Below are 26,022 nucleotides of genomic sequence, written 5' to 3'. Positions count from 1 at the left end.
TGTAATTTAGAGCAGATTTAAAAAAAAAAATAATAATAATAATAGCATTGTGTGGCTGAACAGGACATGTCACAGTGGTGTGCAGATAAGTGACACAATGTTTGTTTTGCACCTTTGTTTTACCATCCAATGTAAAACCATGCTGAATTTGTAAAGTCGGCATTCAAAAAATGTATAGTTTACAAATATAGCTGGGATAATTATGATGTGAATTTAATCTGGTACATAATGTGGGTAGAAGTATTGAAGACTTGAGGCAAGTGCAAAAATTTATATTTCCAAATGCATAAAAAGGCAAATACTTTCTTTTGTAAGGTATGAGGATCTCTAGTATGCATTGATAAATGATAATCAACATTGTATCTTCTTATTCTTCTTCTAATAATAATAATAATAATAATAATAGTATTTTCAGCACTCAGCTGCTTTAAATACATCATGAACATAATACAGAGAGTTAGATTTTCATATGATTCAGAAACCGTGAACATACACTAATACTTAGATTTGCAGAAAACTGTGAATGTAATACAGGGTTGAAGCAGCCATTTTGTATCATAAAATTCAAGGATTATTTATTCTACCCATGAAAGTGACAGGCAAGGTAGCCATATTGGGCACACTACATAGGTTACACTGGGCAGAATAAGCAATGCCTGGAAGAAATTGGGGAAGTTGCAGAATATTTTCCAGTGTTTCAAATTGCAGCTTCATTTGAAATGATGGATTTAATCTTATTATTCTATAAGTCCAGTTGTACATTAATAACTATGTGTATCTTATCTTCTACCTAGAAACAGGAAAAGTCTCCATTACCATAGAGAGCTCGCACAACATGCTATTCATCTTTAACCTAAATGAAACTGAAGATGCTGGTCTGTTAAGGCTAATGGAGCATAAAGCCAAGTTTGATGTTTATCCCACGAAGATCGGGCAACAAATTTTACAAATTTATGCTAAAAGACACGATGGGAAAAATGCATACCAGATGGTGGTGGATTACAGAATAGATTGCAAAGTTGTTGACAGAACAATGAGAGTTCCGAAGTGTCTTACCAACCCTGTTGGCCCAAGCTGGCTATCGGAGAAGTCTGGGTATCTTCAGCCCTCACACCAAGATCCAGTCATTCATACAAATGATGGATGCTGTACTATAAGCTTTACCATAGATAAAGATCTGAAACTCACAGCTAGTCTCAAATCAGATGAAGTGAGAACCATTAAACATCATGTAATACAAAGACTGCAAGAAAATAAGATATATTTTATTGTCCACCTCCCACAAGCTGGTCATTATGTTTTCCAGATATTTGATGGTACCATTGGATATATCTGCAACTACCTAATAATATGTTCAAACCCGAAGGTAAAGTGGCCACCTTTCCCTGCTTTGCTACGTAACCCAGTTGGTCCAACCCCAGAGACCGAAAAGGCGGGTCTTCTCCAGCCTTCCCACCCGGACCCGGTGATTCATACACAAGATGGACGATGTGATATCAGTTTCAAACTCAGCAGGGAGCTAAAACTTAACAGCAGCCTGAAATCTGATAAAATGCAGACAATATTGAATCATATTGTACAGAAAGCTCAGAAGCATAAAGTTGAGTTTTACATCTACCTCCCACAGTTTGGTTCTTATGTTTTCCAAATATTTGATGGTAATAATGGTTTTATCTGCAATTACCTAATACAGTGTCCAAACCACAAAGTCAAGTGGCCATCATTTCCAAGTATACTCCATAACCCAGTTGGTCCAAACCCAGACACAGAAAATGCTGGACTTCTACAGCCCTCACATCCAGACCCAATTATCCATACTGAGGATGGATGCTTCAGCATTAACTTTACCACAGACCGAGTGGTAAACCTTACTGTCAGTTTAAAATCTGAGGACATACAGATCATGTCTAATGTTATGCATGTTTTACAGAGTATGCAGAAGCATAAATTAGAGCTTAGTGTTCACCTCCCCAGTGCGGGCTCTTACGTTCTCCAGATATTTGATGGTTCAGCTGGCCACATCTGCAACTATCTAGTAACATGCACAAATCCAAAGGTAAAATGGCCACCTTTCCCTTCTAGCCTTCATAACCCTGTTGGACCAAATCCGGAGACAGAGAAGGCCGGACTTGTTCAGCCTTCACACCCAGAACCTGTGATTCATACAGAGGACGGATGTTTCACTGTTAGTTTTGCACTGATGCGGGACTTAAGCATTTTCTCCACATTACACTCTGACGAAATACAAATGACACCAGAGATGGAGCACAGGCATGTCTTCCAAACACTATCCCAAGGAAACGTACAAATAAAGGTCCGTCTTCCCCAGTCAGGAACCTATGTGCTGCATGTGAACATTAAACCCAAAAACAGTAATGTGTACAAACATCAATGTAACTATCTCATTATTTGTACAAAAGACACTTTTAAATGGCCAGTGTTTCCACTGCCCTACACAGACTGGATGGAACAATTTGATCTGGTACAGCCCCTAGAGGGTGTTCTACCCATGAACAGCAATGTGTCCTTTAAGCTCAGGAATCTTGATGTAGCTGGAGTGTGTATAAAGGGCAAAGATTCCTTCCCTCTGACCCTCAGTGAGAGTGGTTACTGGGAAGGCACATGCAGTACAGCCGATTGCAAGTACATGTATGTCACTATCACTTCTAAAGATGACCCCAAGACTTGGAAGTATATGTTACAATATCATATAGGGGAGTAATCCATAGAGAGCATGAAACACAACTATGTTAAACTGAAATTTCATTGTTTATATTATTTAATTAATTTAATATTTTTATATTTTTGTTAGGTTTTTATATTAAAAAAATATGTTATCAAGATAGGCTGTGGGAGTAATTCACTATAAAATATCATGCAATACACACACTGGGCTGGCATTCTGCAATGTATATCATGTAAGTTTTCAGGCATCATGGTCAGCAATACGGTCCTTCTAGAGATGAGCGATGTAGTGACGGAATTTTGTGAAAATTGAATTTAGGGCAGTTCATTTAGCAGGAGAGGCAAGTTGTGGTAATACAGCTTTCAGTTCATTACATGCATTACTGATCCGAGCTGTGTCTGTGGACTCAGCATTGGATCATCTGCGTGATCATCTGCTGGCTGAGTGACCATAAGGTCCCTCAAGCCGACGATCGCAGTTGCTCAAAAGAGGCCAGGAAATCTCTATCAGCCGATGGAGATCCTGGCCTTTCCCCTACCGCCCAACAGCGGCGACACGCCTCCGTTTTGGGAAAAACGGAGGTCTTTGTTGCCCTTTTCCTGCCCAGATCACTCTCTGCACGCGGGACAGCAGACCTGTACTGCACATGAGCAGTATGGGACAGACGCTGGAGCAGATCGGCTACAATCAGAGATGTGCGCTAACTATTGGGTTAGCGCACATCTTTGAATTACCCTCTGTGTTTGAGAATTCTGTATTTTGGTGTTTTGTAAGTGAAGCTGGGAGACTGGTGCCAATTCATTTGGAATGGGAATGAAATGCCGGTGGCTATTTAGACAGAGTGAGCCCGACAGCAGGAAATCCTGACAGCTGCAGGTAAGAGATCTAACCCTCCCCTCTCCCCCGCTAACCCTAACCCTCCCTTAGGATTGCCTAACCCTAACCTCTCCCCGGGGGTGCCTAACCCTAACCCTCCCTTACCACTCCCTAAACATAACCCTCCCGGGTGGGTGCCTAGCCCTAACCTCTCCCTGGGGGTGCTTAACCCTACTCCTCCCCCCCTAGGGGTGCCTAACCCTAACCTCCCCCCCAAAAAAAACCTAACACTAACACCGCTAACTGCCCTAAACCTAATCCTCCCCTCCCACGGATAACAGGACGGGTGCCCCGGATTTACCTCATTTGGGCACGCGTCGTCCTGGATTTCGGCGTCGGGATTATGATATTTCGACGCCTATCATAAATCCTTTGCCGGCATTCTGCAGTCAGGATTGTGACCGACGGCCTTGCGGCCACCGGTCACATAACTATATCCCAATTAATTTAGCTCTGTGTTGTGTCTGGGTGGATTAGCATGGAACACTTACAGTTCAATTTCCACAGGAGAAACCATGCACAATTGCCTCACCCACAAATGAGGAACAAGGCAAATATTCTTCTGGACTAGTGAAATAATTCAGCTGATATCTGCTCCCATCATTTAACAAAGGGAGAAGTTTAGTTTCTACAGATAATGGGCCTGATGCAGAATTGAAAGTTAATTAAGCTAATTTGCTCCTGACTTGCGTGTACAGAAAAGATGCCATATATTTGCCAATATGCAAAGCTGTACACACATTGCAGTGTGCCCGCTCCCTATTTTTAATAATGTTCTCCTCAAGATCAATTTCACTTGTTTTTTTTTTACATGCTACCTGGCACTATCTTGCTCCAGGGTTCTGAATGCCAAAATCAGACTTGCGCTGTGCTTACATTACGATGCAGTAACAGATTACTTCCCCGTCGTTAAGAGGCAGGACACAGTTTGGATGTTGGGAACATTTTAGAGAGGTTGGATGGAGAGTGCAGGCATGCAGCACTGTGAGTCTTCATGCATTGCTAGACACCTTTATTTTGTGTCCAGCCAGCAAGTGTGCAATAACTGATAGAGGGCCTGATTCAGAGCCGGACACTCTGACAGAGCGCTCGCTCTGAATCAGGGCCGTCCCTCTTGTTTTTCAGAGCAGCCTCCTGGCCGCTCGTATAGCTGTGGGTGACCACCCACAGCTATAGCGAGCGGCCAGGAAGATGGTCGCGATAGTCAAGACCATCGCGACCATCGGGCTTGCGATGAGACCCTTGTGGTAGGGTCTCGTTGCCACCAGCCCTAGAGTGCTTTCGGCTCTACCAGAGCCGAAAGCACTCCCACTGACATCACTTGTGATGTCAGTGGGGCCGGCCCCAGATGGTAGGTGTTCCCATGGGAACGCCTCCGTCTGGGCAGCCACGCCCCTGGCCTGCCCACCAAAGGGGGCGTGCTGTCACTCAACATCGACAGCACGCCCCCTTTGGTACGAGACCCAGAGCGGCGATTTGCCCGTCGCTATCCGGGTCTCGCGAATGCGCACTTTGCCACCATCGACCTGTTTGCGAGCGCATAGCGCTCGCGAGTGGGTCTGAATCAGGCCCAGAATATTTAAAAATGTTATCTGTGTCCAGCCAGATTACATTGCCCCCACCTGACTACTCGTTAGTGTCACCCGGCTAGCAAAATTTACAGGGGAGATCACTGTCTATGCATGGTTGACTACAAGTGACCCTGTACTAAGGTATCGGGAAACAGGATGTATTTTAGCTTACCCCCAACTCTGCTGCCGTCAGCATGCCCTCACTGACCTTTTCCTAAATGAGAACAGCTTGTTACAGTCCAGTTACACCTCTTCTTTCATAAGTATAGGTCCGATTGAAATACAAATGAGTCTGCATTGCCCTTGCTTGCATTATGGAAATGATATAGTAAAAAAAAAAACCTAAGCATTGCAGCGCAGCATACTGCACGGGGGGCGGGGGGCTTGAGCCCCTCAGTCAGGGGCAGATCATGCAGGTAGAGAAACTGCAGCTCAGCACACAGCAGCACATGCGGCTGCTGCTGCTGACAGGTAAGAAGTGTGTGTGGGGGGGTGGTGGACACTCCAGGTTGATGTTTGTGCCATTGATGGTGGAGGTCCGATGGTTCAATGCCATCGATGGCAGAAATTCACCAATGTATTTTTATACGTTTAGCTCCGCTCCAACATTGTGTTGCTTAGCTGCCACCTACCCATGACCCACAGCCTGGAATGTCCATCCTTGGTTCCATCCAATGATTTCCTGTCATTGGTGTAAAACATCAATGGCATCTGTGATGGAGACCATTAATGATGGATCATTTGATGGCCATCCCTACACAGCTCCTGCCATCAGAGGATGCAAAATTAATCCTTGCAGACTCCCCATAATGGAGTGAAATGCAGGCACTTCATGCAATCATTTGTGTAAGTGTACAAATGCAGGTACAAATAACATGTGCACTGCTATAAGATTCTATAGACAGTGTGTACATTTACCAAGGGGTCAAAGGGGGGAGAAGATGTGAAATGAATTTGAATAGAGGCAATTGTATCTATTTGTTACTAGTACACATGGTTAAACACAAACTTTTAATAAAGTTTTGTAGCTGCAGAAACAAGACACAAAGGGTGTACTTATGCAACATGCTGAGCAGCCTTTAGGTTGCTCAGAAGTTGGATGTGTGACTTACAGTATGGTACGTCTTTGTATGCAAGCGGTGGATTAAAGATGGGTGTCTCTGCATACTTTACAGCTGCTGCTGCATCAGCATAACTTCTCAGTACCGCAGCGTACAAAGATGCATCTGAGACGGGATTAGTGTCCACCTATGAATCAGGCCCAAAGTGACACCTGAATACCTGTGTAAGCATGCTGACTCTTGTATTCAGTGATGTACTAATAAAAAGATAAAGCACAGTGCATTGTTCAGAGTCAATAAAAATGATATGACACATCATGTCAGAAAGCATTCGGTATGATTTACCGCCAGCCGCATGGCCGTATGTTCAAATCCCGGCAGCGGCAGCCTGACAGGAGGAAATCCCGATCGTCCTAAAGGTAAGTGTAAACTAACCTAATTTTACCCCCTAACCCTCCTTTAGGGTACTTAACCTTAACCTCCCCCCCTGTGCCTAACCCTAATCCCCCCTCTAAGTGCCTAAACATAACCCCCCCTTCCTCGCCACCTAAACCTAACCTCCCCCCGGGGCTGCCTAACCCTAACGCCCCCTTCCCCTAGCCTGACCCTAACCTCCCAGGGGGGTGCCTAACCCTAAATCCCCCCCAGGAGCCCTAAACCTAACCATCCCCCCCTCCCCGCGGCTGTCTGCGCCCGGCATCCCTTCGATCGGGATGCCAGGTTCCGGTCTCCCGACGTCGGTAAAATGACAGCCGTCTAGATTTAGATGCCTGTCATTTAACCCTCACTGGGATTATGTAGTCAGGAAGCCAGCGGTCGGCATTGCGTCCGCCAGTTTCCTGAAAGTGTAACGTTGGAAAATGTAGAATCTCGTATGCATCGCAATGCTTGTGCGCAAACTAGCCACTGCAATTGGGACAGCGAACGCAGACACTACACAGTCCCATGGCAAAGTGATTGACAGGAAATGCCATTTGTGGGTGGTAACAGGGTGGTGGTCGATCGAACGCAAGCGTGCCAGTGCATTTCAATGGCGTTGCAGGGGTGTGCATAGATTATCCACTGCGATAAGATACTCAGCCTGAGGCCTTATAGCATGCACAGAAGAAGGCAATTCCTGAGTGAGGTATGACCTGCACTAACTGTGCATATGGGTCGGACATTACTCAATGTCACCAGTTGTTTCGCTATGGTGCCAAAGTATACAGATGTGTGTAAGGGGAAGTGTGCATCCTTATGTCAGGCTGCGATCGCAATGCGAATGTAAACATTTACATATCACCGCTGATATTAGCAACTGCATTGTGTATGTATAAACAGAATAGTGATCCTTGCTGAATCAGGCCATGTGTCCATTGAGAATCTCTGGGACCAATTGCAGCGATGGGTGCATTCTAGGCCGACTAGACCTTCTTCATTGTCACTGAACTTAAGACGGAATGGCAAAACATCCTCCTGCTGTTGTCCAGGAACTTATGGACAGTTTGCGAAGAAAGGTGTCTGCAGTAATCACTGCACGTGGTGGACCTACAAAGTACTGACGCCAATAAAATCTTGCCGATCTATCTGCTGTCCGGGCCCAATCACTTTTGTCCACATTGTGAAACATATTATTCAACTGTAGACATTTTGATTGATGACATTTTGTACCTGTCAGCATTTTCATTGTCAATATATTGTATCTGTCGACATTTGGATTGTCGACATTTTGTACCAGTCTTCATTTCAATTGTGTCGACATTTTTAATGTAAACATAACCGAGTCAAAAATGTAACTGTCAATATTTTCATTATCAAGATTGTGACAATATACAATACAATATAGATAGAAGCTTCTAAATTTAAACTAATTTGTTACTTTATGGGAATAATTATTTATTAGGGAAGTCTTACCACTAAACAAGAAGATCCTCTGTAATGTACAACAATAAAATAAAATGTAACAATTTTTCCTAATTAGCTACAATGTCATTATGCCTGAAATAACAAACAGGCATAATGTGGAAATGGAATCGGTATGATTTCCCCCCCGGGGGGTGCCTAAAGCTAACCCCCCCTTCTCCTAGCCTAAACCTAACCTCCTGGAGGAGTGCCTAACACTAAGTCCCCCCCAGGGACCCTAAACTTAACCATCCCCCCTACGCGGCTATCTGTGCTCGGCGCCCGGCATCCCTCCGATCACCGGGATTAAGCAGTCGGGAAGCCGGCTGTCGGGATTAGGTCCGCCGGCTTCCCGACTCCATACCGTGGTAATGGTGGCAGACAAATATAAAGTAAGTAACAGTGTACCATCCAGTTATAGTTAACACTCACCAGCTTTGTGGAGCAAACTGGCACTGCAGGGAGACGAGAGATGAGGCAGTAACAGCTCAGCCTCCTTCTATATAGTCAGACACTGCTTGCAGAGCTGGGGGTGGGGCCACACCTTGGGCAAAAAGCTGCATAGAAAGAGAACTAATAGACAGGGCCATAACTAGACATTTTGGTGCCCTGTGCCAGAGAGAGCATTAGCACCCCCTCCCCATTTTTAAATAGGGACATACGATAGTGGACCTGAATAAGGGCCATGGCCTCCTGGGGAAGAGCCAGTGAAGAAATAGGAGGCCAGGAGATGCTGGGGATAAAAGAGGAGGAAGCTACAAATGAGAATGATAATAAACAGGAAAATTGACAGGACCAAACAGCGCCCCCTGGGTGCCCTGTGCAATGGCACTGATCGCACTACCATAGTTACAGCCCTGCTAATAGAGGCATGCCTCTGAGTATGGGGGCGTGCCTTGAGCACTGATGGACACCTTGGATGTGTCATGTGATTAGGGAGTTCACTGTAGTGTTTAGAGATCGAAGCTCAGTGAGCAATCAGCAGCAAGAGAGGACACAGTGATGCAAGTAAGAGAATCAATGGACACTGAGGGGAGACTTACAGTGAGTATGGGGTGATACAGGCTCCCAGCACTCAGACCAATCTCCATGTGTGCCTCCCCAGCCATTGACCTCACCGAACGTCACTGGTAGGGTAGCGACAGTGCTGCACAGGGCTGCCATCAGAAATTTTTGGGCCCGGTACTGACAAAATAGGAAGGGCCCCCCAGGGTATAGGGCAGACTTCAGTGGAGTTGTGTATAATGTGGGTGGAGCTACCTCAGGGGTGGTGCATCAATTGGTGTGTAAATCAGGGATGGCTAGACATGGTGGAGGGGGGGCACAGGGTAGAGAACACTGGATATTAATGAGGGGGCACAGGGCAGGGAAAGCTAAAAAAGTGGGGGCACTTGACTGGGAAGAGTGGATTGGGGTGGCAAGGGGCAGTGAAGGCTGATTTGGTCGGGGGGGCAAAGGGCAGAGAAGGCTGGCTAGACATAGGGGTGCTGCGGGGAAGACTGGCTGGACTACGATAGGGAAGACAGGCTGGTTGGCTGGACTAGAAGGGGGAGGGAGTGCAGGGAAGACTGGCTAAACTGGGGGGGGTACGCAGGGAAGGCTGGCTTGCTGGACGGGGGTGGGCAGGGAAGGCTGGCTTACTGGACTGGGGGGGTGGGCAGGGAAGGATGGCTTGCTGGACTGGGGGCGTGGGCAGGGAAGGTTGGCTTGCTGGACTGGGGGGGAGATAGGCAGGGTCATATGGCTTGCTGGACAGGGGGGTAGGCAGGGTAGGAATGCTGGCTGGACTGGGTGGTGGGCTGAGAAGGAGGACTGGCTGCACTGGGGGGGTGAGCAGGGAAGGAAGGCTGGCTGCACTGGGGGGGGCAGGGAAGGAAGGCTGGCTGGACTGGGGGGTGGGCAGGGAAGAAAGGATGGCTGGGAAGGAAAGGGCTTAGGGAAGGCTGGCTGTACTCGAGTGGGGGCACAAGACAGGGTCAACACGAATATAAAAGTACCTGAGAAAGGGGCCAGGGTGGCAGCGGCTAGTAATGCACTGGGCAGCAGGAAGAGGAAAAGAGCGTGTGCATTGCTGCATTAGAACTATGGAGCCGGCCGAGAGCCAATCACAGCTCGCGTAATGGCAGACAATCAGGAGCAGCCACTTCTGATTGGCTGCTGTTCTGCGAGCTGTGATTGACCCACGGCCAGCTGAACACTATTGAGCTGGCCGCGAGCCAATCACCGCTCGCGGAACAGCAAGCCAATCAGGAGCGACTTCTCCTAATTAGCTGCCGTTCCGCGAGGCTCCATAGTAGTTCAAATGCTGAAATACTCTTCTTTGCCATTGCCACCCGAGCCCCCTCTCTCTCCAGACCTGGGACAGGAGGCTTGGCAGTCCCCCCCTGATGGCGGCCCTGGTGCATCCATAGTTATGGCCCTGGTGCTGACTCCACTTCTCAAACCTGGAGCATACTCTAACAGAGCAGAGGTGTTAAGATGGAAATCTTCAATAGCACATACGGGTGCATCCTGTGCAAAACTGTCAGTGAGGCACCAGTTCCCGGGTAGCTCTATGGTCTTCTGTACCCTGTCACAAAGGGGCATTGCAGATAAGGCAAGTGACAATCTCACAGTCAAGCACCATTCTCCCTTGTAGTACTTTGTAGAACTCCTATAGGAGGTGGTGCCCAGTGAAACTCACCGATCACTGCAGCTTATCAATACAATATCACTGCTCAAAATGTGGAGGGTAACTGATAAGTGAGATGCTTGGGAGGAAAAAAAATATAGATGTAAAACACAGCTTGTAAAATGTAAGTTAGAAGCTGATTGGTTAGTGCATTATCTCTCACAATGTTATCTCTCTCCAGTCTTTAATACATAGGCCCCCAAATCCTAACAGATAAATTTTCAAAACTTTTCAGTCAAATTAAATATATTTCACGGAACAGTTTTTAAAATGTCACTGAGATTTGGGGGCCTATGTATCAAAGCTTGATGAGAGAGAAAATTGTGAGATATAAATCACCAACCAATCAGCTTCTAACTTACATTTTATAGGCTGTGTTTGATAAATTACAGTTAAGGAGCTGATTGGTTAATTATTTTTCTCTCACAATTTTCTCTCTCATCAAGCTTTGATACATAGGCCCTTTAATGTGAGCTAATTATCAAACCTACATACAGCTGTGTTTAGCTTATTAACTCTCATCAGTGCAATATATAGAATAATATAGAATTGTTGGTGAATTTACATAAAACTATCCATTAAACCTAAGGGTGAGGTGGGCTAAGACACAATGAGCCAAATGTAATAGGGTGAGAGTATAGAAAATGTGAGAGTTTAGCAGTAAAACTCTCACACTAATACATCGATCGAGTTGTGTTTTCAATACAGGAAACACCTGGATGAGAGTTTAAATATGGAGAGTTTTTTGAGTCTGAAAAACATGCAAGTTTGCCTGTTCTGTGACTTTATAACATTGGTTTTCTCTCACATTTTCTAAACTCTCATCCTATTACATTTGGCCCAAAGTCTGTTCCTGTATATACTGTAATTTACAGAAATATTTCTGCTGTTAAAAAGCTCAAGCATATAAAATAAAAATGTGCATATCATTCGTTATATGCCCCTTTATGCACCCAGAACCTCTGGTTTACAGCAGTTACAGTTAAATGTACAGTATACAACCATATTTTGAAGAAACAAGTCAATATGGAATTTTGCTGCCATCTTGTGGAGAAAATATTTAATGTCAGTCATTTTTTGTTTATAGTAAAATGTATATTTAAAGTAGGGATGTGCAGGCTCGGATAGGTTCGAGTTTGCACGCTGAGTTCGGATTTTTCCCTCCAAAAAAACGGAACTCAGAAAGAGGCAAAACGTCATCTTGCATGTACGAACATCATCATTCCTGGACAAAAGTCCAGGAATGTTGATGTTCGTCCATGCAAGATGACGTTTTGCCTCTTTCTGAGTTCCGTTTTTTTGGAGGGAAAAATCCGAACTCAGCGTGCAAACTCGAACCTATCCGAGCCTGCACATCCCTAATTTAAAGTATAATATATATTAAGGATGTGTGCCGACCCCCGTATTTTGGTTTTGGATCTGTATCTCCTTCGTGTTTTGGATCTGAATTTGGTTTTGCCAAAACTGCTCTTGCGTGTTTTGGTTTTGGATCTGTATTTTTGTCCAAAATTTATAAAAACTGCTCAAATCACATAATTTGGGCTTGATCTGTTCCTACACTCATTACAGTCAATATTAACCACCTCACAGCTCACAATAATGTTTTCATCCGGTTTAGGCCCAAAATTTGCACCAAGCTAGCTGGCTGACTAAGCTAAGCAGCAGCAGTGGGTGGCACAAACACGCGGCAGTTCAACTTCCTACATGACACATAAGGAAACATATGTTTTCATTAATCAAGAAGCCTGAGGAAGATGAAGTATGTATGTAGTTGAAGGCAGGGAAATGAAGGGTTGATTAGTAGTAAATTTAATTTAGTTTTTTTTTCCAAAGCAAATTTATGAAGGGAGGCTTTTACAAAAAAAATATTTAAATCATCCATATCAGTCCTTGCCCCAGAACAATCCTTGAACGCTATGCCTGCTGCTGCTGGGAGTGGATTTTCATCCCAGAAGGGGATTAGGAAGAGTACTAGTAGTATGACAGCAGTCACCCAGTTGCACAGTGGATCACTGATGCCATAACATCTATGCTGGTATTAGATGTGCATCCAATATCCACCAATAATGCAATGAGTTTTAGACAGTTAATTTGAGTACTGTGTTCCCGCTGCCAAAACCCATCTAGATTCCACTAGAAAAACAATTCCCAACCTGACAGCAGCCCCTTGATGAACAACGCAGCACCCCTTTATGAACAAAAAAGCACCCCTGCGTAGTGCGGACAGACCACCTGCAGAGTCACAAATATGTGGATGATAAACTGCGGTCTGGCCGGCAGTGTCACCGAACAATAATAGCATAGCTACTAGCTTCAGTAGCACACACAAAAAAAATCAAAACAGATCTTTTTTTTGTGGAATGATAATTTTATTTAAGTTTTTTATTTTTTTAACACTAGGGAAGAGCACCCCTGGATTGACATAGCACCCCTGGATGACACAGCACCCCTTCATGTACTGCAGCCATAGCCCCTTGATGGACAGGACAACACAGCAGAACCTCTTTTTGTACTGCAGCCGCAGCCCCTTTATGGACAACACAGCTGCACCCCTGTATGTACTGTAGCCCCCTTTTATGTACTACATTGCCAGCCCAACAACACTGCACCCTTGAACAACAGCAGCACAGACAGAGCACATCTGTTCTGCACACTCTCTACAGCTGGAGTGAAAATGGCGCCGATCATCAGGACCTTTATAGAACCCAAACCTGCGGGAATCCGAAAGCGGGAAGATGACGTTTGGCCTCTTTTTCAGATCCGAGACAGGTGGTAAAACCATAGCCGAACTCGGATCCGAGCTCGGATTGCGAAGTTCTTAGAGAACCGGACCCACCCATCTCTAATATAAATATATATATATATATTATAAATACATATATATATATATCTAATATATATATATTTATATATATATATTATATATATATATATATATATATATATATATATATATATAGCAAATATCCAAAGTATCAGACAACCAGCACACCAATATAAATGCAAAAAAAGTATTTATGTCATCCGGTTATAAGAGCCATGAAAAAGATCAGCAGCTAGCAACGACCATTCATAAAGTTCAAGGTATAGTACAGTAGTGCAAAAATAATTCCATCTTAGCACTCATTGCGTAGAATGAACCCTCATTGCAGCATCAGTGTGCATGGCCCGGCCCGACAGCTGTTTCGGTACCCTCCAGCAGTGGTGCCAATAGGGTGGAGCGGGTACAGATTACTTGGGCCCGGACATGGCAGGGGGCCTGGGCCGCCTGCAGCAGCAAACCACCGTTTTGTTTTTTTCTCCAACCCACTTTTTTATTCCTATGCAATCCTCCGTGGGTGGTAGTTTGCGCGGGGGGGGGGAGGGGGGCGGTAGGGTGGGTCACCGGCCACACTGTCTTCTGTGTCACAGATAGCATGTCAGGTCTGGTGCGGCTGCCACTCACTTGTTGCAGCAGCCTGCACTGCAGACGTGCTGCTGCGGAGCGAATGCTCTCGTGAGATGATGCCATCATCATCTCGCTAGGCTATCTCTCAGTCTCACACCAGGCACCACTTTCAGGCTCCGGGTGGGGAGTGGGAGGGAGGATCTGGGATTACAGAAAGGCAGTCTGGGTGGGTGCCTCCCTTGTTTGCAGCAGACTGACAGAGAACAGCAGACACATTGGATGAGAAGGGAAGGGAAGAGCTAAGCGCGCCACTGACTGCTGAAAGTCTGTGAGTTAAATATCTATGATTACACTATGGTGCTGCCACTAACTGCTGCTGAAAGTTCTAAAAAAATCTATAAATCCCATATAATTTATAAAAATGCATCCATAAATAGTGGTGTATATTTGTATACATTAGATATATAGCAAAAAAAATATATATATATATGATTATTATTATTATTATTATTATTATTATTATTATTATTATTATTATTATTATTATTATTATTAGTTATTATGGTGAGTGCAGAGCCCCTGTGATTTCTATTTAAACAATGTGGTCACATACCATGTTGCACCCCAAAACTAGGAATGGTGAGTGCCGTGGATTAGTGCTTTTTGTTTATTATGATTCATTTTTATAATTAATCATTTTTGTGATCACATTTTCTCATGCACCCCTTTTAACTAGTTATCTAACTTGTGTCAGCTGTTCTCCTAGGTGCTTTGCAACAGGTGTGCTTGGTAACTGTCTCACATTTAAAAACGTTAAACACACAGGACATAAACACACAGGTTGTGGCTGTGGAGAGACCTTTGTGTTTATGTCCTGATGACGGTCCCTAAGCAGATTGAAACGTCGACTCTAATGTTTTAATCAAGATAAGTAATAAAGATGTGATTTTATTCTACTACCTTACCTGGTGAGTGCCCTCCTTCTCCGTTAACCCTATGTTTTGGATTCCTATTGGATCTTTGAGGAGCACCACACTGCTGACTAACCTTTGCATTGAGTGTGGATATTAACATTTCTTTATATATATAATTTGATATATATCATGTTTGAAATAAATCTATATATATATATATTTTTTTTTATTTTTTATTTTTTGAATATATATGTGTGTATAAATATATATCCATGTGTCATATATAGCTATGTCATGCTCCTGTGGGTGGGTGCTACTCATATGCTAGACACGCCCCCTAAGAGGTGCAGTCCAGTCCCTAACATGCTGTAGTCACACTCCTTCCAGGGGGGCCCGGTAAGTGGCTGTACCAGGGCCCAGGATTTCTCTTGGCTGCCCTGTCCTCTGGTACTTTCTTCCAGGGGCAAAACCACAACACTGAGGCCTCCAGTCTTATAGCCCCTCAATGACCCCTCAATTACCTGCACCTGGATCAAACAACGTCAGATGACACTCACCTTTGGTAGATCATCTCACCTGGAACCTCCATAGGTTGGAATGACGTGTCCAACGGGGACCCGGAAGTGACGCATGCGTTCCAATGGATTTTTTGATCTACAGACTGGAAGTGATGTTAAGGCTGTCAAATGGTATAAATGAATACATTATTACAGTTTAATTTGGCAAAATTAGTTGATTATCGTGTCTTATATATAAAACACAAAAAAAATTGAAAAGCAAAAAAAGAAGGAAAAAAACTATGAAATGTGTGAAATATTCTTGTAATACAAATAGTATACATGGTGAAACTGTTTGCAGGTTATATATCCAACGACATTCACTCTGTAGTAAACATTTGTTGCGATCACCACCTCTTATAAGCGGGGGTACATGATCTATTGGCATTACCCTACTGTCTAAGAGGCTATGGCCCATTTCAACAAAATGTTTCGCTACAGGTGGAGTGTTGCTGTCAGTTCCAACAAGTGCTTTCCAATTCGCTCTTTCAACATGCGGACAGTCTTGGCTACATATAGCCGATTGTACGGACATTTTATAACATACACAACATATTTACTTTCACAATTCAGATGATGTTGTATCTTATATTTTCTGTTTGTTTGTGGGTCTTTAAAGCAATCTCCCATCATCATAAATCTGCAATTAATGCATCCAGAACAGTGGAAGACACCGTTTTTTTTGTGTAAGCCAAGTGTTTTGTTTTTTTTGATCCCCACATCCGATCTTGTCACAATATCTTTAATATTATTGCTATGTCTTTAGCTAATTAGTGGTGGGTCTTTACAGCTACTTTTCCGTTGGCACAATATGCCAGTGGCACAGGTTTGCCTTTTTAATGACTTGTGAACAAACAGAAAAAGTTGTATTAAAAATAAATTTTTCAGATTTCGTCTCTTTTGTTTCGTTTTTATTCAACAAGGTAAGTCTGTCTGTTTGTAGGCATTTTTCTGTCACGCATTTGATTTCATAGGGTCATAGCCTCTCTCTATGAATTTTTTGCCCATTTGTTGTAAAGCATTGGGTAACTCATTACTATCAGAAGTTATCCGAGTTACACGTAATAGTTGTGGATAGGGCAAACCCTTTTTCAGGGGCCACAGGTGAAAGCTATCTACTGCCAACAGAGTGTTTTTATCAGTTATTTTGGTATACACAGATGTCTTAAAAAGACCATCTGCAATACTAACCAAAACATCCAAATAATTAATAGTTAGTTTACTAAAATTCAGAGTAAATCTGATAGTACTGTCAATAACATTTAAACAATCAAAAAATTCCAAAAGGCTTTTCACACCACCGGACCACACCATGAAGACATCGTCGATATATCGTACATAGAATAATAAGCATTTTGCCAAAATATTAGACATGATATTTTTCTTTTCAGAAATGTGCATGAATAAATTAGCATACGCCGGGGCCATATTTGAACCCATCGCAGTTCCCCGACATTTACAAAAAGAATGTATTATCAAATAAAAAATTTTTTTATGTAAAATAATATCAATTAGTAAAATAACAAAATCAACTGGTGGTCCTTCATAGTGTGGGCTGGAGGCGATCATTTCTCTAATGGCCTGCATTCCATTAATATGTGGAGTATTTGTATATAAATTGACAATATCCATTGTCACCAATAATACATCATTGGAAGGAAGAGAAAAGTTTCTCAACATATTCAAGAAGTGCGCAGTATTGCGTACGTAATAGTCAGTATTCTGAACAACTGGCTGCAGTAGAAAATCGACATACTGAGAAATAGGCTGACACAGTGACCCCTGTGAAGAGATAATAGATCTACCTGGCTGACAAGAGAGAGATTTGTGTATCTTCTGTAAAATATATAGCAATGGAATAATTGGATGTTTTTGAACTAAAAATTTGGAAAGCATTTCATCCAGCCAACAGTTGGACAGTCCCATATTAATGATACTTTCAATCTCTCTCTTGTATCACCAGGTAGGATCATTGGTCAATTTCTGATAGTAAGATTCATCCACTAGCTGTCTATATACTTTGTTTATATAATCTAAATGATCCAAAATAACCACGCCCCCGCCTTTATCGGTGAGGCGTATAATTATATTTTTATTATCCTTCAAATGTTTAATAGCTGTGGTTTGATCAGGTGCAAGATTGCAATAGCAAACTTTCTGTTTATGAGCAGCAATCAAAACATCTCTTCTAACCAGTTTGATGAACGTGTCTATGAAGGGGCTATTCACAATAGGGTCAAATGTACTCTTATTCCTAAAGACGTTTTTCTTAGGATCATAATTAGAACTTTTATTACCCAAAAAATGTTTTAATTGTCTCTGAAATTTATATAGATCAACTTCCAAATTAAATGGCTTTTGTTTAAAAATTTATACAAATGACAGCCCTTTTAATAACACCTCCAATTCATGGATAGATGGTATAAGTTTGGACAGATTAAAAACTACTGTCTCTTGCTGCCCCTGTTCTTGCCTCTGTTTGATCTTCCTCTGTTTGGATTTGAACCTGCTGCCTCCCCTTCTATAGAGTTTTCGTTTTCTAATTTGTTCTTGCTTCATGTAAAAGTATTTCCTTTTAAAAATTAACCCTTGATTGTGTGCTGTCAGAATCACTTAATGAGGTATATAATTCCAAAACTGTATAAGATCTGTTGCTTTGTATTTTTTATAATTCTGTCCTGTATGCCATGGACACCTGACCTCTCTACCTGAGAGCCACTGATAAACTCTATTCTCCTTGTAGTCTTTGCAAACCATTCTATATATTTTTTTTAATGTAAGTGAATCTGATCTAAAGGCTGAAACTGCAGTCTCTAACCTAGACAACCAATCCACATCTGTATCATTAGAAAATGTTTTCAAACCAGTATTTTCACACATAGCAATATCTTTTTCCAATGCTACAATCTCAGTGTTAACTTGCTGGATAACCAATATCATGAGATCAAATTAACACTGGTTTAAAATTAAACACCATTCATGATTACCCCAGCCTTGGTTCTTTATTCTAACCCACGAGGGATTACATTTTCTTTGTGATATTGAGAAAGGGTTAAACTGTGGAGAGTCAATTCCATATGTCTTTTTTTAATTTAATCAAATCATTGTATATTTCCCTGGAGCTATCTTTATCAAATTCCAGAACTTCCATGTTAGGGAATAAGATTTGAGAGATATCTTGATCACAAAATCGTTTAGTTCCTATCAAATTGCCAATGTCCATCGATTGTGCATCCATTATGCTTTTCAAAAATGTCACTTATTTGAGAAAAAAATATAATTAAGCAGCAAATTTCAATGACAAAAAATAATCCTATATGGAGGTGCAGAACTTCATAAGCTAGTTACAGAGAAGAAAATCACAAATCTTGCACTCTCAAACTTGTAAAATATTGGTGGGTGCTTAGTTATATAGATTAATAACAGCAAATGTCCAAAGTATCAGACAACCGGCACACCAAATGGAAAAAAAGTATTTATGTCATCCAGTTATAAAAGCCATCATGAAGATCAGCAGCTAGCAACGTCCTTTCATAAAGTGCAAGGTATAGTATAGTAGTGTAAACATAATTCCATTTTAGTACTCATCGTGTACAATGAACCCTCGTTGCAGCATCAGTGTACGTGGCCCGACAGCTGTTTCGGTACCCTCCGGTACCTTCTACCAGGGGCATAACCACAACACTGAGGCCTCCAATCTTATAGCCCCTCGATGACCTACACCAGGAGCAAACAACATCAATCAGACGACACTCACCTGTGGTGGTACATCTCACCTGGAACCTCCATAAGTTGGAACGACATGTCCAGCAGGGACCTGGAAGTGATGCGTGCATTCCAACTGAGTTTGTGTTCCACAGACCGGAAGTGACATTCCGGCTGTCAAATGGTATAAATGAATACATTATTACAAGTTTAATTTGGCAAAATTAGTTAGCTGATTATCGTGTCTTATTGTCAATGTTACAAAAATCCATGTCATGTATTGAGGGTGCCATAGGATCAAAAAAACACACATATAAAACACATAAAAAACTTGAAAAGCAAAATAAGAAGGAAAAACTATCAATTTTGACCACCTCACAATATAATTTTCACCCATATTGGTCAAAGACTGCAGCTATCTGACTAAACTACAAAACAACACGAATGTCCCAGTAAAATATAGTAATACAGCCTGCCTGTAAAACACACACAATCTTGGCAAAGCAGATAATGAAAAGCAGTGTATGATGGAATTGCTTTTGGGCCTTTCCATCCACCATTATGTTGTATATTAAAAAGGACATTCACTTTTTAACAAAAAAGCACTTTAGCAATAGGGACTGCCACTTTTGTGGCTGTAGTGCTTGGTTTGTTTGGGCCATCACAAAACAAGCTACCAATGGGCTTAAGTCTGCTAACATGGTTGTTAATCATTGTCAAAGTTGGAAGATGTCATCATAATCCTCATCCTTATCAATATCATCACACAATCTCATCCCAACTGGAATCCACAGTTACAGAAGTTTCTCTACTTTGCTGTATTTGGCGGCAAAGGTCTTCCTCATAGAATTTGTAGTTAATTTTGATGAGCATCAGTTTTTCCACATTTTGAGGACGTAGCCGTCTACCTACATCTATCACTCTCATGGTTCCAGTACACAGTCTGAAACCTGGCATAGAAGAGGAGGTGGGGCCCTCAGGCAGTTGGGCCCACTGGGCATTTCTCTTGTACCTCCATGGGCCGGTCCAGTGCTGGGCTATGTATGCAAGTCTCAGAACTGCCAGTGAGATGGGGTGGCCACCCTATGAACAGAGAAACTCCTTAGCTGCCTACTGCCCAAGAACAATTCCATCATGCACCGCTTTCCATTATCTGCTTTGCCAACATTGTGTGTGTTTGACAGGCAGGCTATATTACTGTACTTTACTGGGACATTCATGTTGTTTTGTAGTTTAGTCAACTAGCTACAGTCTTTGACCAATATGGGTGAAAATGATATTGGGAGGTGGTCAAAATTGATTGTTAATGACTAGATGTAATGTAATGATATTATATATTGCATGCAATGTATGTGTGGATTTTAGTTTCACATATTAATAAACACTTGTAGTATACTACTGCCAATGCATTCTGAACACAGTCTCTGCCTCTGGATATATATATTTTTGTATTTATTTAATATTATTCTTTTTATATAATGTTCCACATTTTATATAATGTTCCACATTGTGTGTACATTTTCTTGTATTCCTAATTGTAATTTTTGGTTTGGTACCATTTGTCTATATAGCTGTGGATAGAGGGTACAATGGCATTTACTAGGCTAAGAACTAGTTTTTTTTTAACGTCCCAATACAGTTGCGGAATTGTTGTTCTGGTAAAATACTGTAGAATGAAGAAGGAATTTGGTAGCGTGTACACTGGACCTCAATTATCTTTCTAAAACCAGATGAATTGACGGTGGATCTTGTATGCAGATCTAATGCTAGTATAGCCATCATGGCTTCAGTGATTCACTGTGCAACTGGATGGCAACTTTCATACTTGCTTCCTCTTGCAAATGGTTGTTTCACAGTCAATTCTTGTTTGAATCTACTAGTATCTTGGTCCTCTTCTGGGATGAAGATTCACCCCCAGCAGCAGCAGTCCTAGGGCCAGATTCATTACGGGATCATAACTTCAACAGCGTACGCAGATTGGCCAATGGTTCCCATGCCCACGCAGATACAAAGCCATTGCAGAGTGAGAGGCAGGAGGTCAGCATTTGGGGGTGGTGACGGGAGAGTGGTCAGAGAAATGGAGGCGTGGCAGTCTGTTTGAATGCCGTTGCATGGGCGTGCATAAATTTGCCACTGAAATCGCATATGCAGCTTGAGTACTCACTGCGTGCGATGAGGTTAGCAATTTCTGTGTAAGGTCAGACTTGCTGTAATTGTGTGTGAGGGGTCGATGTTACTTGATGTTTCCAATGTATATGCAGGACTGCAAGGTATTACGGATGTGAGATAGCAGTAGTGGGTGTCTCTATGCTGACTGTGCGATGGCATTTCGATTGCATTCATTAGCATATTTTCACAGCAGATATGCAAACGTAATTGCAGCCACGATCACAATAGTGATCCATAGTAAATCAGGCCCTGGTGAGCAGGGATTCTTCTAGGGAATCATAGATAGGGTAGGAGTAAGTTAGCCTTTGCAAATTGGATGCAGGAGTACTACCTCCGATTATTAATGAGAAGCTTGATGATAAAGGAGTTGGCGGTGGAGATTGAATGTGCTGTGATCTATCTATGCTGTTGGCAGCTGAAATTGGACTGCTTGTTATTTTTTACAGGATTTTTGAGATTTTACAAAATAATTTGCATGTACTCACTGCAAATGACATAACAGGGAGGAGGTGAAGAGATGCTTAATGTCCCTACCTCTACTTACCTTGGCCTCAGAAACTGTACAGTTGGCTTAAAAAATGTTGTCAGGAAAATAATTCCACAAGAAAGAGGTGGCTTTTGGTATTATGAAAATGGCCTTTTTCTTACAAAGGGCAAGAACTGCTGCCACTGGTGGCTGATGCACTTTGACACAAACAACATCCTCTTCATCAACATCTTCATTAATGTGAAATGCACAAATATCCCTTTCATCCAGTAACATCCTCAATTTCTAAATCACCATATTTACCTTTATGGCATATTTACCTTTACGGCTGCTCATCCCTATATTTGCAGAGGGTGTGGAAATGGTGGAAGGAGGCTTCTCTAGGAGTACAGTGTCAGAAATGTCAGACCTACACATAGCATACATTGACACACTTAGGGGTAAATTTACTAAGAATCGAGTTTCAACTCAATTAGCATTGCCGAAAATTGGGTGACTTGAGGCACCTGAAACTCACAAATTAAGTAAGTTTAGAAGAGATTGAGATCACAGATGGTGCAGCAGGTCGAGATATCTCCCCCGAGTAGCAAGTTTTGAAGGAGATTACTCACCCGAGATAGCAGTATTTTCTCTCTGCAAATCTCCCCCGAGCAAGCAGCTTGCACATATCAGTGAGATATGTGAAGGCTGCTTGTGTGTTGTGGCTGTAAAAAATTGGTTAAATGTAAAGAAAAATGATGTAGGGTCCACACCCCCAAAAGCATAACCAGCCCCGGGCTCTGCACAGCCAGTCCTGGTTCCTAAAATTACGGGGAACAAAACATGTAGGGTTGTTCCATAATTTAGGAACCAGTACCTGGCTGGTTTTAATTATAGGGGGGGGAGGCGTAGGAGTCCCCCTATATTTAAATCCAGCACCGGATACAAACCGACCGGGGTGTAATGCCACAGCCAGGAGACCCTATTACCAGGTCTCCATAGCCAAAGAATTAACACCCCAAGCTGGTCAGGCCAAGCCGGGGATCTCATGGGAGGTGGGGGCCTCCCAAGAAGGGTCTCCCCTCTACTGAAACCCCAGGCTTGGTCTGAAGCTTGGGACATCACAGGAATCCAGCCAGCCAATCAGAGGTTGCCAGCCAGCCAATCAGAGGTTACTTCACATATAGTGGCTGCACATTGGCTGGGACCCATGTGTACCCAGCCAATGAGCCTCTGATGGCTGGTGGAACATGGGAATTCCCATGACACAAAACCAGCTGGCATTCGCAAAGTATCGGTATGTGTGACAACACACATACCGATACTTGTCCGTTTGGCTTTGTGTAATCTGTTTTCTTGTTTTGAAAAGACCCCCCTAGATCCTATGGAAACCAGCATGAGGAAGGAGGTGAGTATAGGATCTTTGTTGCAGGTACATCCTTATGGATTTCTACATGGGAGAAGGGGACAGATCACCTGGCAGCAGGTAAGTATGTGTGAATGGGATAGCTGTAATAAACTTGTACTGTATATGGTGTTTGTGTACTGTCTTTATTTAACTATTTATTTTACAGCAGGGGTACGGGTGCTGGCTGCCTGCTGGCACTTGTAGTTCCACAAGTGCTAAAGGGTAGGCATGCTGGCACCTGTCATTCCACTCTAAAATACAATAGTCTACTTCTTTATTACCCCCATACCCACAGCTCCAGGGGTGTGGGGAAGAGCCCCGGGCTTCAGCCCAAACCTGGGGTTTTGGGAAAGGAAGGACATCTTCTTGTGGTCCCCACCTCCCCTAAGATCCCCAGCTTGGCCTGACCAGCTTGGGGTGAGAATGCTTTGCCCCTGGAGACCCGGTAATAGGGTGTCCTGGCTGTGGCATTACACCTCAGTCAGTTTGGGTACTGTGCTGGTTTGAAATATAGGGGGACCCTATATTTAAAACCAGCACTGTCCCTGCAGCCTGGTGCTGGCTCCTAAATTATGGTGGAACCCTACTCGTTTAGTTCCCCATAATTTTCAGAACTAGGACTGGCTGACAAATCTGTGGGGCTGGTTATGGCTTTTGCGGGGGGGAGACTACGTCATTTAAAAAAAATTAATAATAATATTTTCAGGCAGAAACATACACAAATCACACTGACCTGTGTATGTTTCTGGTAAACTCACAGCTCTGAAGGTGAGTGTTTAAAACTTCAATTTGATAGAGAGTTTGCTGTCAGCCCACTCGGGATTGTCATCTCGATCCTTGGTAAATTTGCGAGCTTTATCTTTTAGGTGAAAAGTACTTCCGAGCTTGCCCAATGGTGAGAAGATTTGAGAACTCTCTCCCAAACTCCCCTTTAATAAATTTGCATGATGAAAACATGCCTAAACTCACCAGAGATTGTCATCTCAATCAGACTCGATTGTTAGTAAATTGACCCCTTAGAGTGAGAAGGTGTTGCATGTGAAGTTTCAGAAGATGCCTGACTGTGTTTGGCCCTGTCTTCTGTAATAGACATTTTATTGCATGAAACATCAGTAGCAGGACCACAAAAAGGAAGGTCATGGACTGAGCTTTCTTTGCAACTGCTGTGGCATATGGAATGTTGGCAATTTTACTTTTTTCAGCAGTAAATTTTACTTTTAAAATATAGGTGATGTTTTCTTTAACATTGTGAAATATTGTTAATATTTGAAGTGCCCTTTCTTAAACTTTCTTTAGCAGATGTTGAAGTACTATCATGACTGGGGGCAGCCGCAGCACTAGTACTGGGTTGCTACTCCTGCACTTCTATCGACTGATTCATATCGACTTACTGGGTTCCTAGTAATAACACCCTAATGATGTTAATTTTTAGCACAGTGCCTGAATACACAACACAGTGCATTTGAGTGCTCCTAATAATGGCACCATAATGAGATATTTTTATAACAGTGCCAGAACACCCAACAGTTTTTTTATATTTTTAACATAGTGCCGGTACACACAACACTCCTAGTAATGGCACCCTAATGACATTATTTTTTTATAAGTGTCTGAACACGCAACAGTTTTACTTTAGTAGTTTTAATATAGCGCCTGAATACACAACACAGTGCCTCACAGCTCTCCTAGTAATGGAACCCTAATGATGTTATTTTTTAATACAGTGCCTGAACACACAACAGTTTTAGTAATTTTTTAAAACAGTGCTTGAACACACAACACAGTGTTATTAACACAGTGCCTAGTCCTGAACACACAACACAATTCTTCACAGTGTCCCTTTAAGTTTAACACAGTGGGCCTGATTCAGAGATGGAGGTATAAATGATTGCTACTGAAGAAGGTGTGGGTGATTTCACATCGAAACACTTTTGGCATTCCCCAATATTGACTGCTCTGTATCTGGATCTCAATTTGACTCTTGTCCAGACTGGCAACTTCACCTCCTTTCCAGCTGATCTCTCCCTTAGAACGCCGATTGCATCATTCACCAGATCTATATCAGGACGTGACTATCCATTGGAGGCTGGTAAATACATATTAGCTGGACATTATTCCAGGTTAAGTATTGAACCAGTGACTATATTCCACAAACAGTCATCTCTATATGTTCAATCAGACCTTATTTACGTGATCATTGAAGGAACTATCCTCATATTTCACTATTTCATCATTACTTGGAATCATTCATGTGCAGCTTTCTTATATGAGACCAACCCACAGTTGATCTATTTTATTGATTTTGAATCATGTGTTCTTAATCACGACTTAACTAAGGGGGTCATTCAGAACCACTCGCGAGCAGCAGTATGCTCGCAAGTGGGTCGATGGTCCCCACTGCGCATGCGCACGATGGAGGGAGCTCCGTCGTGTGCATGCGCGAGACCCGGCGAGCGAAGGACTTTCCATCGCTCCGGGTCTCGCACCAAAGGGGGCGTGCTGTCGATGTTGATTGACAGCACGGCCCCTTTGGTGGGCATTCCGGGGGCGTGCCTGCCAGACGGAGGCGTTCCTATGGGAACGCCTACCGTCTGAAGCCGGCCCCACTGACATCACTAGTGATGTCAGTGGGAGTGATTTTGGCTCTGATAGAGCCAAAATCACTCCTG

General features: G+C 42.8%; 1 protein-coding gene across 1 annotated transcript in view; it reads left to right on the top strand.

Moving 5' to 3' along the window:
* The window catches only part of LOC148534448 (uncharacterized), a 74,917-nt gene extending 72,076 nt beyond the window's left edge, over window positions 1-2,841 (top strand). The window contains exon 12 of the mRNA XM_088466867.1: window positions 795-2,841. Within this exon, the coding sequence (XP_088322993.1) occupies window positions 795-2,722 (1,928 nt within the window). The 3' untranslated portion in view covers window positions 2,723-2,841. The remainder of the gene's footprint in view (window positions 1-794) is intronic.
* Window positions 2,842-26,022: the final 23,181 nt, after the last annotated feature.

This window comes from Taudactylus pleione, unplaced genomic scaffold (assembly GCF_031769625.1).
Source record: "Taudactylus pleione unplaced genomic scaffold, aTauple2 ptg000066l, whole genome shotgun sequence".
Taxonomy (NCBI): domain Eukaryota; kingdom Metazoa; phylum Chordata; class Amphibia; order Anura; family Myobatrachidae; genus Taudactylus; species Taudactylus pleione.
This window is presented reverse-complemented; position numbering and strand designations above follow the sequence as displayed.